A 12,850-nucleotide genomic window follows, 5' to 3' on the forward strand; every position below is an offset into this window, starting at 1 on the left:
TCTTGGGCCATACAAAATTATCAACTTAAAAATTAGCTATGAGAAAAGCTCCTACATTTATTGAATTTCGAGTCCTGCCTATGGTTGTCTTGGCAGGGCGAGACCAAATGATTCTGTATACGGCCCTCAGGCCGGACGTTCCCCACCCATTTTAAACAATCTCTTTTAAAATATTTACTTTCTGACCCCAGCCAATAAAGTTGTGGATATGTCACTCAGGGTGGACTGGGGGACTTTCAGGCCAAACTATCCCAGAGGTTCCCACCATTTGCCCAGAAGCCCTGCTCTCAGGGCTCCTAGGAGGAACACCTCAAGACAATAAAGGGAAGATCCACTGTGTTTTTGATTAGACAACAGTGAGGTACTGTTTGGTTTTATTAGATTTAAGGAATCATCGATTCAAGTCAGAAGTGGTACAACTGCCCTGTTAGAAAGATTAGTACCCAAGAGCCCAGACTGTGACCAGATAGAGGCCCCTCATCAATGGCTTCTGGTACCACTGACCTAATTTGGGGCCTCTACTCTCAGACAGGCCCACCCCAACTTTCAGGCCTTGAAATAGCCCTGGGGGAGGAGGCCCACCATCAAGGTCCCTCCCAGCACCGAGTTGCTAGAAAAGAGCAACTAGACGGCTCCTAAAGAATGGTGCTTGTCTTAGCCCTGTGTCATGGAAGCCGAGATGGGCCTGGAAGGATCTCGGTCCTGTCTTTGTCAGTTGGAAGGCAGAACCCAAATCTCAGTCAAGAAAGATGCTCTCTCTCCAACTGTTCACAGGAAATACTGAAGGTAATGAAAAAACAGGCAAACCACCCTTTACACCAGACTCTTGCAAACTCAAATGCCCGCCAGGACCAGGACCAGGACCAGGGCCAGGACCAGGACCAGGACCAGGACCAGGACCAGGACCAGGACCAGGGCCAGGACCAGGGCCAGGACCAGGCAGGGGGCACGTATGACTGAAGAGCAGTAGAGGGGTGGGGTGGGAGGGAGGGAGAGGGGCTCAAGTGTGCGGGGTGGAATTACAGCAAGACAGAGATGATGGCATGCCCATCCTCTCCCCAGAAAACAAGCTTTTTTATGTGCAAATTTTCAAATATTGGCAATGAACTCCTGAGTTTTTCAATGCGGCAGAGGCTGCTGCCTGTTATTTCTGCCTTAGACAATTTTCTACCTTAAGAAAAGTTCCCTCCCACAACCAAATAATAAAATTCTAACCAAATCATTACAAAGAAATTAATGGATAAATAGAAAAATATAGCAGCTTCAACAATACCAGTCCCCCTATTTTAAAACAAAATCAACAGTAATCCATTGAGTTCATTCTTGTGCAGAAGGAAGTCAGCTGGGTCCTTCTATGGGCGAGATAGTTCTGCATTATTAAAATGGCACATGCTGTCAACCCACCCCAGATAAGATGTCATCCTACCTGCCCTCACTCCAATAGGGACTAGGCTCCCCATTGTAGAGAAGAAATGGAGGCATAGAGCAGCGAGGGTCCTCCTCAACATCGCAGAGCCCTGAGCCACAGGAGGTTTGCCATTCCACATTTGGCACCATCGCAGAGAGCGCAGAAACAACTCAAGGAAGTCAGGCAGCACCTGGCAGATGCTGGGCAGATAGTAGGCACAGCTGCACGTCTGCCGAGTGAATCGGGCAGGAATGAATGAATTTCGCGACTTCCCTTAGATAGTACTTCCTACTAGGGGAAATCAGGAGCTGTCTTTGCCAATCCAAAGACTGGATTTCTCCAGGGGTAGGTGAGGAAGACAAGGGAGGTGATGCAGAGGTCCCTCTAAAGTGAACAGATGGCCTTCCTGGCTTTTAAGGGAGCATCACTGACCCTGTCTGACTCACAAACAGAAAAAAGGATTCAGGCACTCGGCACCTCTGGGTCGGCTTTGGCCTTGGACTAGGACCTGAGATTGAGAGCAAGCCCTATGCCCTTGTATTAATTCATAACCTAACTTTCCTTCTGTTTGGTGCCATGGACAGTTCCCAGCATTGTATTCTCAGAGGAGCTTGGCACAGAAAGTCAATGTGAGTATGAGGAAGAAAGAGGGCCCTTTCTTCTCAGGGCGCACAAGGCTATTTCTGTCCTGGGCCAGCAGCACGCCGAGCATCTTGGCTCTGTCCCCGAGGCCCCCAGGTGGCAGTGCAATCTTTATTCTGGCTTGCTCAGGAGCCAAGGTCCCAGGAAGCCCAACCCTCTCTGCTCCGGGGGACTCTTCCTAGAATTTGACAGGGAGAAGAGAAGGTGCCAGGTTGGCATTTTGAGTGGAACAATTCTGTGCCGTTGGAGATTGTCCTACACAGTGTGAGGTGCCCACTAAATGCAGGGGTGACCCACAGTCACAGTGACCCTCGCGCCACACGCACACACGCACACAGTTCCAGTGCTGCTGGTTGAGCGACAGGTCTCAGAGCTCCTGCCCACCCTCATCTGATGACTGCTGGTCCAGAGTTCTTTTCAGCAGCTTTCGAAATGATGGGTGCTCGTGCACACAGCCACGGGAGACCACAGCACCGCAAGCCTCAAAGCAGGCAGCCGTCTGTCTCAGTGGCCCAGAGAAACCAAGGCATAGAAAAAACCACCTCACTGTGACTACAGTGACCAAATGCCAGGTGGGGGCAAGTTCCCAGAGGATACGTTTTCCTAGGTCCAGCTTAGCTTAGTAAGTCCCACTGCCTTGCTGGTAACCTCCATGCGCACCCCCCTGGAAGGTGAGGCCTTCATATGACCGCCACTCCAAGGTCAATGTGGAGGCCTGGGGGCCCAGCGAGGAGGAGCCGGCCCCCACTCTGCCGGTCAGAGCTGGGGCAGCCCAGGGGTCCAGGCTTCATCTCGAGTCTCCAGCGGGCTCTGCGGGAGTGTGGACGGCTCCGTCACAGGCTCCCGGCCCCTTTCCAGGGTTCTCACCGTCTCCAATGGGAAGTATGACTGTCAGCGCCAGTTCCTCCTCAGGCTTCTGAGAGTTACCTGCAACACAAGACAGGGAATCACCCAACCAGAAGGTAAAGTCTATGAGTGAGTAAGCTAGGAATGAAAGGGAGGAAATTGGCCCCAGTGACTATCTACTTAAAAAACACACACACAACAAAATACGTATCAAAAACCTTAAAAACGTACATACCCTTTGACCCAGCAATTCCACTTCTAGGATTTTATCCTAAGGAAATAATTAGGAATAAATAGTGGAAATGCTGCAGTGATCTTGCTACCAGACTAAGGATGAATCGACACGAGGATGGCCTCGCGAAGAGAAGAACCTGAGTCCTCGATGGGGTCACTGGGCCCCTGAGTCAATCAGCCCTGATGCTGGATCCACCTAGACGTTCTTTTAGGCCAGATAATGCCCTTGCTGCTTATGCTAGTTTGAGTCATGGTTTCTTTACCTGTAACTGTAATCAGTTACATCCTAACTGATTTGAAGTCCAACAAAAGGATTGGATGAATTAAGTGGCTCCGCCACATACTGGGATTCGGGCATTCAGAAGGACGTCTATAGTTCTGCAGAACTAAACACACACACACACACACACACATAACTATAAGTGAAATTGGGGAAACATGAATATCAAGATCTGTGGGTTGTTTCAATGTCAATATCCCAAAATGATGATAGAAAAGTCAAAGTTAACATTTCTGCAATTAAATATTTTAAATATCAGATGCAGATTATCTATATATTATATAGAAGCAAATTTATTAAAATTTAAATATTACGAAGATATATAGACAGATAGATGGACCAAATGGTCTACCCCAAGTATGGATTTGTATTTACCTTTGAGTGATGGAATTCAATGAATGATTTTTTAATATTTGTGTTCCTTCTGTTGTACTTGCTGAGCTTTCTAAGATGACCTTAAAGATTCCCACCCATTGGGGTGCTCATCCTGCATAATGCCATCCCTCGAGCGTGGGTGAGACCTGTGACTATGATAGGATAGTCACTCCCTTGGTTTGGGCGCCTCATTTGACAGACGTGATGGAGAGTCACTCTCGTGAGAGGAGCCTGGGGAGTCCCGTAGGACGAAGGAGAAGAGGGAACTGCGGGGCCCCTCGGAGCTGACAGTCAGCAAGACCGCAGGGACCTCAGTCCTACAGTGACAACCAAATGAATTCTGCCAAGAGCCAGGTGAGCTGGAAGGAGGACCCAGGCTCCAGAAAGGAAGGCAACTGGGCCCATCTTGAGGCAGCTTTGCGAGGCCCTGAACAGAAGGCCCGGCTAAGCTGTGCCCAGACTCCTGACACTTGGAAAGTCTGAGGGAATAAATGGGCATTGTTTTAAGCTGCTAAATTTGTGGTTATTTGTTATGAGGCAATAGGAGACTGATAACATCAGCTAATGATTACAAAACAAAAAGACAATAAAAGTTCATTTTGAAGTACTACTCACTTTTTCTATAACAGCTATACTGTTCAGTGCACTCTGGGGGTGGGGTCATGTACATTCAACTGGTTTTAACCTGCTCCCCTGAGGACAGTCAAGCGCCCCATTTCGGTCAGGAATGGACCGCATATCCGATGGTGGTCCTATGAGGTTGCAATGGAGCTGAAAAATTCCTATGGCCTGGTGGTGATTCTGGTGTAAACAAACCTACTGGCTGCCAGTTGTCTCAGTGTAGCACATACAGATATGTATAGTACATAATACTTGATGATAATAATAAACGACTGTGTTCCCGGTTTATATATTGACTATACTATGTATCGTTATTTTAGGGCATATTCTTTCCGCTTGCATCATTTGCTCTTGCGCTTGATTTAATCCTGAGTTGTTCCATACAGTAACACGCTGCACAGGCTCAAGGCCTGAGGTCGACAGGCTGTCCCAGGCAGCCCAGGCGCGCAGTAGGCTAGCCCGTCTAGGCCTGGGTAAGTGCACTCCGCGATGTTCGCACAGCGACGCAATCACCCGAGATGCATTTCTCAGAATGTTTTCTTGTGGTTAAGCAGCAAATGACTCTAGTCCTACCTGGGTTGCGACACTCTCAGCCTATGGAGCGCCTCTGTAGACCTCGCTATCTTTCTCTCTTCTCTCTCCCCTTCTTTTAGCAGCCTGATGATTCTACCCTAGAAATGGCTCCCGGGCTGGTGAGCTCCTTCCTCTCCATTCCAGCGCTGCTCCCGTTGGGCCCCGGCCGCTCGTGGTCCCTCCTGGGTCTATGCAGTCCCCTCCTAGCTGAGTCTGCCTCTGGTGGCTCCCTGCTCCTCCAGTCCAGTAACATCTCTAAACACATCCCTAGTCTCAACACCCTTGCTCAGGAGTCACCAGTGGCTCACTACTCCTGAGACTCAGGCCCAGGGTTCCCATTTGGTCCCAGCTCTGTTAAGCCTTTGTTCACGATGCTCCCTCTTCAAATCTTCCCATTCTTGCCCAAGAATATCCCCCGGCCCCCACTCAAATGTCGCTTGCTCCGTGAGACCATGCGTCTAGCTCCATGTGTCTCACTACGCACATGGCCCACATCCCCTCCACTAGGCGGAGACTCCTGGGCTAGAGACCTGTTGGTTGAGCCTGTGTGCTGGCTCCTGGTGGCTGGAGCAGCTCACACTGCTCACCCCCACCTTGCACACATGGCCAGCGCTCCACGCATGTTGGTCCTCTCTCTCCCTGAGGTCCCTGTGCATGTGACCACTCCCATAATCCCAAGCACCCGGCCCTCAAGGGTCCAGGAGCAGGAAGCAACACACTCACCCTGAGCTGGGCCACTGGGGGCAGTGGCATATGGGTCCTTCCCCCGGCTCCAGGGACCCCAGGAGAAGCACGCCAGCAGCGCTGGGAGGCCGGGTCTCTCCCAGGCTCCTTCCCCTAGAAGAAACACAAAGTCCCAGAGGCAGCAGGTCACATGGTGCTTGACAAGACTGAGAGATTTTCTGTTCAGCAAACCAAGGGCTTCAACTGTCAACTGCCCTAGTTTCAACTGTCTGATTATAAACAAGGATTCTGATTTGCAAAAGGGGCGGAGTTTTTGTACTTAATAAACAAAAACAAAAACAGGGCCCTCAGTTGGCTGGAGCATCCTCCTGTACACCAAAAGGTTTCCGGTTCGACTTCTGGTTTGAATGAAATAGATCTAATATTTTTTGATAATCACACATAAAACACTTATACTGCAAGTCGATTCTAGTTTCCTTATTATAGTACCACCTAAGTTTTCTGGGGGTCACCTGAGAGACCCAACCATCTGGAGCAAGGTAACTGTAATGCAGTTTTTTGTTTTTTTTTTTAAAAAAAGACTCCAGGCAGCCAAAACACAGAAAATCCTTATTCATTTTTCTTTACTTGAGGCTTATTTACTCTTAATTTGCACCCAGTTCTAACAAGACTGGATTTGTAGTTTTTCAATCCAAAGGCAGCTGGATCAGGCATAAATTGAGTAAAAGGGCATGCCAAGAGGCAGGCAACCTAAAAGTATAAGAAGAGTCATGAGGCAGTGAGGAGGGCGACTGGGAGACCTGAAAAAGCCAGATGCAACTGCTAGCAAAGCCTTAGCAGCATGAACGTGTGGTGCGGCCCGCTGCCAAAGCCGGGAAGAAGTTAGTGGACAGGGAGTTATAATCACACTCACGACCTTTAGTCATTAGCGAAAGGTTTCATACTGTTTAGTACGTTTTTATAAAAGTAGAAGTGAGTTTACAGCAGTAGAGATGAATTCAGTGTCTAAAAAAGAGGCAAGGACTCTGTATGCCAGGCAGGGGCTGGGGCTGGGAATACAGTGGTGATGAAACACACAAGGGAAGGTGTCAAAACCATGTAAGAGATTAGAGAGCGGAGGTGGGTTTTGGGATTTCACTTTTGAACTTGCAAAGGAGAAAGGGAGGTCAGGGAAGACTTCCTGGAGGAGGAAGTACAGTTCTGAATGACGAGATGGGGTTGGTCAGGCGAAGAGGTGGAATGGACAAAGAAGCTTTTACGGCTTTTCATTCCAGGCAACTGCAAGGTGTGTACAAAAGCTTAGGAGGCCAGAGCAAGCCTGGCTCTGGGGAATTAAAAGCTACTCCTTGGGAATGGGAGAGGCGAAGAACCTAAGGGCTCAAAGAATTTCCAGGCACCAGCTCATTATGGGGGGTAAAAAATTCCCACCCCCGCCCCCATGGGGCCAAGTATCAATGATCAGAATGACAATCCACCTCAGGACACCCCCATATCTTTCAGGATGCAGGTTGTGGAGTTTCAAATTTAGCCAACTTCCCCACAGACTCAGCAGAGAGGGGTTGTGGGCATGGGAGGTGGGGCGGGGAAGGTTAGGGCAGGCTCAAAGCTGAGATGCATGGCCTTCACCCTGGCAGGCCAGGCTGGCAGGTAGGTCTGTGACATTTGTGACATCAGAGGTACCAGGTCTCCTTGCTGGACAAGGCCCCCCTGCAAGTCTGGCCTGCTGATTACCACAGCAGTGCCCAGGGAGGCAGAGCACAGCCTCTGTCTCCACAGGAAAGCTTGGCAGGGGCTGGAGGGAAGCTGAAGGGCTTGGAGAAGAGCAGGTGCTGCTCTGGGGGGGGGGGGGGGGGGGAGGGAGTGCAAAGAATGCTCCCAGGTCTCCCAGCTTTGCCAGATCCAGCTGTACTTAACGTCTGTATTTTAATCCGAGGACACTGGAAAGCTCCTGGAAAACCTTGTGTACCAGGGTGGAGGAGATTCTGTTCCTTCTGCAGATGGCAGCAGAAAAAGACCCTCACTCTCCTCCCCAAGCTTTCAGGGGAGTGTGAGGGGAAGGGAGGGAGGCACACCCAGGGTGGGTAGTCAAGACGGACTACAGAGTCCTGTGCCCTCAGTCAGTGCCTGGCACCCTTTCCCCACACCTCCAAGTCCGGCATCTGCTCTGCCTTCTTCCAGTGCCCGGCTGCGCGCACACAGCCTCCACCCCCGCATCCTTCGCTGCGCAGCGCCCCAGGGGCTCCTGGCACTGCCGACCCCCTCCCTCCAGGCCCAGGTCCATCCTGACCCCTCCGGGAAACTCGCAAAGCCCGAGGCTTTCCCATCTCCCGCCCCGCCTCCCTCCCCCCAGCGCCCAGCTCTCTGACCAGCCCAGCACGAGCCTCTCCGGACGCCAGCTGCCCCGCCTTCTGCGCGCCCCGTCGGCTTTCCTAAGCCGTGCCCCCGGCGCATTCAGGGTCCTGCGGGACAGACTCGGCCCCTGGCCCAGGCCTGCACCGCGCTGGCTGGGAGGACCAGTGCCGGGCACCTCCCCGCTCCGGGCCTCCGTTTACCTCGGGGCACCTGGAGGGCGCTGGTCTCCCCCCGCCCTCCGCGCCCTCCCGGGCCCGGCGCCCGCTCACCCGTTCGCGCGGGCCCGGCCGCTTGCAGGGCCCTGCTGGCGGCCGCCTGGACGGCCAGGCTGGAGGCGGGGTGGCCGGGGCAGTAGGCGACCGCCTGCACCGGGCCTCCCGCCTGGCGGCCGAACACCGTGCGCAGCAGCGCCTCCAGGAGCCGCAGCGCCGGCGCCGCCGCGTCCTCGGGCCCGGCTTCGGCCACCAGCACCCCGACCAGCGCCGCGCCGGCCGCCCGCCGCTCCCGCACGTCCCGCAGCATCTCGCGCAGGCGGCGCCGCGACTCCCCGGCGGCCAGCGACGACGCGCGGCACAGCACGAAGACGAGCGCGGAGCGGATGGCGCGCGCCCTGGCTGGCCCGCGCGCCCCCCGCGCCCCCCGCGCCCCGGGCCGCGCGCCCTCGGCCGCCGCCTCGCCCGGCTTGCAGGCGGCCGGCTCCGGCGGGAACAGCGCCCGGGCGAAGTCCCGCAGCAGCGCGCGGCTCTGCTCGCGCTCCCAGAGCTCGCCCACCAGCAGCACCTGCCCGCGCCCGCCCGCCGCCTCCACCAGCGCCTGGAAGGGAGGCCGCGCCGCCAGCGCCTCCAGCTCGCGCTCCATGCTCGCCGCGCCGGTCCTGTGCGCCCGCCGCGGCCGTCGCGGGCCTCTCCGCACGGTGGCGCCCCGCCCCGGGAGGACACGCCCCCGGGGCTGCGGCGGGCGCGACCCCCGCCCGGAGGGGGCCGCGCGCAGGGGCCTCCCCGCCCCCCAGCCCCGCGGGGGTGGCGCCTCCCGCAGCGCCGGGGGCGGACCGGGCTGGGGAACCGGGCAATCTGGGCCGCGCGTTCGCCCATCCAGCCATCTGTCCATCCGTCCAACAAATACTTAATAAAAGCGCCTACTAGGTTCAGGGTAGCGCAGAGGGGAAGACAGAAAATTATCACGTGAACAAATACACTCTCAGAAGTTAGGTCGTTTTGAGACCTGGAGCGGATGCGTCTGTGGAGTCCACATGGTTTTGGGACAGGAGCGTTTAGAGTCAGGCCTGCGCCTCCTGCGCCGCTTTGGAGTGGTGGTGGGCACCCGAGGAGGGGTAAGGGGGTGAGCAGAGCGAGGAGGCAGGGGTTTCTTCATGACTTCCGTCACCTAACTCACCTTTTGGGCCTTTGGTATTTAACTAAAATGAACTGAGGGCTCATTATTTCAACAAATGCTTACTACTGGCAGGGCACTGCCCTGGGCACTGGCGGGTGTAAACCAAACAGGCAGAGGGGAGCAGTGCTCTGCTTCTGCTCCCCTAAAGCAGCAGCGCCTGATGGTGCTCCGATCTCCGTTGGGGGAGGAAGGGGTCAGCAGCATGCCAGTTGGCCAGGCCAGCAGCAGGAATGCATTTCCTTTCGTTCTAAGGGTCTAGGTCAGCTTTGTGCAGTAGAAATTCTGTGATGACCGAAGTGCTCTATATTCTCTGTACTGTCCAGAGCAGTAGCCACGGGCCACGTGTGGCTGTTATTGAGGGCTTGAACTCTGGCTAGTGCACCTGAGGAACTGAGTTTTACATTTTATTTCATTTGCATTAAATGTGAATTAGCTGCGTGTGGTTAGTGGCTGCATCATTGGAAGCAGCCACTTCCCTTCTATTACACAGTATAGACCCAAGGCCCTTTGGGTCAAAAACATGTTAATAGTCAGCTCTTGCCTTTACCATAAAACTCCCAATCTGCTCTTCTAGTTACCCTGTGTCTTGCCCTCTATAGTTATGCTGAACCATCTCCTCTTGGAGAGTTCATATGCCCATTCAATAAAGCAAACCTTTTTTGAGCACCTACTGTGTGCAAACAGCGGGGATACAAAGATGCACTAGCAACCTTGCCCTAAGTCTGATCATCCGGCAGTTGTTTTCAGCCAATGTTTGGGGGAAGGGCCCCATATCTTTGTTGGGGTTCTAGTTAATATGTCCTCTTGCCTCTGGGTACCGACTTTGCCCAGGGCGGAAAAGCTGGGGCTGAAGCAAGAAGCCTGGGTTGGAATCGGGGAGGGAGGGGTTCCAGGACCTGCTCAGTGGTTCCGTCGCTCAACCTGCATTTTCTGAGCACCACATCTGTATTCCAGGCTGCTGGATGGCAGAGGGCCGAGGAAGGAACAAAAATCGGATTGACTTGGGATTTCCTATCAGCAACACTGGACTGTAACAAGATAGCTGAATAATATTTGTAAAGAATCAGAGAGAAAGAACTTTGAAGTTGGGTTTTGAGTTCTAGCTAAATTGTCAGGTATTCAGAGGGTGGGAGGTTTGTCACAGAGCCCCCCTTGAAAACACTGTTAGAGAAAGTGCTCCAACATGGAGAAATAAATACTGTAGGGTGCTGGACAATAGTGAGGAGAGCCCTGGCCGGTTTGCTCAGTGCTTAGAGTATAAGCCGGAGGACCGAAGGGTCTCCGGTTTGATCCCCGGCCCTGGTTGGGGCGTGTGCAGGAGGCAAGCAATCGGTGTGTCTCTCCCACATCGATGTTTCTCTCTCTCTCCCTCCCTTCCACTCTCTCTGAAAAGCAATGAAAAAAAATCCTTGGGGGAAGATTAAAAAAAAAAAAAAGTGAGTAGATGGATTAAATCACTTGTTTAAATGATGCGTGTCTAAGGAAATGGTGCAGGGCAGTGCCAGCAAAGCACAGTCTGGGTGGGCAGAGGGTGGCAGAGCCTGGGAATCCTACCAAGCGAAAGGAAAGGGAATTGACCCGTGGAAGCCACCCCTTTGAGGAAGAGAGGAAGCCAGCCGCTAACCAGGGAAGAGCTCTCAGAGGTGCTGCTATTTTTGTTCTTTCTTGCAAGGCTTGTCTCAAACCCACACGCCCTGTCTCTTCATTCTCTGGCTCCAAGGCTACAGGTTAACAACTCCAACCTTCCCAGTGATGCGACAGAGGATGGATCAGACGGGGGCTGGGTGCTGAACTAAGGGCAGAGTCCAGGGCCAGCGAAGTTTATCTTCACCCGAGCTGTTTACATGGTGAAGGTTCAGGTATTAAATTAACAGGATCTACAAAGGCCTAAAAAAAAAAAAAAAAAAAAAAAAAAGGCCCTATGCCAAGACTATTTCTTCCTCCTCGCTGTCCATGCCCTAGAAAATATCAAAAAACAAATAGGCCTTTGCTGATTTCTCTGGTTTTCAACCAAGATATAAAGTGAAACTAGGATTTCTGAACCAATTTGCTTTTCATGCTCACTCAAGCAGTGCTTGGTAGGGAAAGTACTGATTTGGAAAACAAGGAATAGCCTCGGTCCCGTGGTGGTACCTCCTCTCTCTTTCCTCTCCCTCTTTCATCTTCTGCTTTCCTTCTTCCTTCCCCTTCCCCTTCCCCTTCCCAGTCTCCCCCTTTCCTTCCTCCCCTCCCCTCCCCTCCCCTCCCCTCCCCTCCCCTCCCCTCCCCTCCCCTCCCCTCCCCTCCCCTCCCCTCCCCTCCCCTCCCCTCCCCTCCCCTCCCCTCCCCTCCCCTCCCCTCCCCTCCCCTCCCCTCCCCTTCCCTTGTCCCCACCTTTGACTTTCCCTTTTTCCATCACTTTTCTTCTTTCCTTCTTTTCTTTTCTCCCTCCACACCCTCTCTTCTCTCTTAAGGCAATTGTTTTGGGAGCTACAAAAAAAATGTGGCATTTGGGGAGATTTTATGGGCTTCCTGGGGAGCCAGATAGAGGGAGAGAGATCTTAAATGCGAGGGGGATCCTGCGGGGGAAGGAAATTGGGGGAGCCCCCAGGCTGGGGTGGGGGAGGTGTGACAGAAAGTTTTAGGGCTCAAGGGGCTGTGAGCTGGGCAGTGAAGCGGCTCCCGGGCTGTGTCTAGCTGCTGGATAACCAAATAGGGCCCCACTATGCTAGGACTTCAGTTCCTCTAGGTGGAGGCAGAAAACAATGTCTCTTTCTCCTTTCTAGGTTCTTCAGCTGTTCTAATAATCAAAAAGACATAAGAGAAATTAACAGGAGGAAAACCAATTTAATTACATATGTGCAGGAGCCCCACAAAGAGATGAGACTCAAAAGGCCATTGAAGCCTATGAGCCATCCGGAGCTGAGGACAGGGGTGGGGACTTGGGCTTCACAGGGGAGGAGGGCCCCTCACAGGCAGATGAGAAAGATGTTTGGCAATCAGATATTCACCCTGCCATGCAGATTGTTTTTCAGATTTTAAAAAAAAAGGTATCTCTGGTAATAGCTCTCTTGCTGGTACAGGCCACCTGTCTAAATTCTTTTAGGCAGTTAAGGGGGAGGTAAAAAGTTTTTTCCTGAGTCTACTGGGTCTTGACGGCTTTGGGCTCAAAGTCGTCCAGATGCTAAAGTGACACATTTTGGGGTGGGATAGTCTGCTCCCCTTCGCTATCTACCAGGTTTCCCTCAGGGCACTGGGAATGCAGATCTCCATGACAGTAGGTGTTCCTGTGGGGGTCAAGCATCTCAATTTTACCTGAACTTCAGAGGTTTAATGAAGGTTTGTAAAGAAGGGAGGAAATGCTGTGAGCCACAGGCCCTGGTTAAGCCCCTGCTCTATCCTTGCCCAGCCCAGGATGGGTCAGCAGTGTGAGATGTCTCAAGCACGATCTGAGTATAGGTTTC

General features: G+C 52.9%; 1 protein-coding gene across 1 annotated transcript; it reads right to left on the bottom strand.

Moving 5' to 3' along the window:
• Window positions 1–343: 343 nt before the first annotated feature.
• On the bottom strand, window positions 344–8,901 carry LOC308559592 (uncharacterized protein C2orf72). The gene is made up of 3 exons (XM_081142496.1): window positions 8,285–8,901; window positions 5,703–5,816; window positions 344–2,977 (listed from the first exon to the last, which is right to left on the bottom strand). The coding sequence occupies exons 1-3, from the start codon at window positions 8,871–8,873 to the stop codon at window positions 2,838–2,840; spliced, it is 843 nt and encodes a 280-aa protein (XP_080998622.1). The 5' UTR covers window positions 8,874–8,901; the 3' UTR covers window positions 344–2,837.
• Window positions 8,902–12,850: the final 3,949 nt, after the last annotated feature.

This window comes from Miniopterus schreibersii, assembly GCF_964146895.1.
Source record: "Miniopterus schreibersii genome assembly, chromosome: 7".
NCBI lineage: Eukaryota > Metazoa > Chordata > Mammalia > Chiroptera > Miniopteridae > Miniopterus > Miniopterus schreibersii.

Coding starts and splice junctions, on each gene's coding strand:
- LOC308559592 (XM_081142496.1), bottom strand. CDS start 8,873: ATGGAGCGCGAGCTGGAGGCGCTGGCGGCGCGGCCTCCCTTCCAGGCG. Junction 5,817..8,284: donor GGCCGGGCCCGCGCGAACGG/GTGAGCGGGCGC, acceptor TGTTTCTTCTAG/GGGAAGGAGCCTGGGAGAGA. Junction 2,978..5,702: donor CCCCAGTGGCCCAGCTCAGG/GTGAGTGTGTTG, acceptor CTTGTGTTGCAG/GTAACTCTCAGAAGCCTGAG.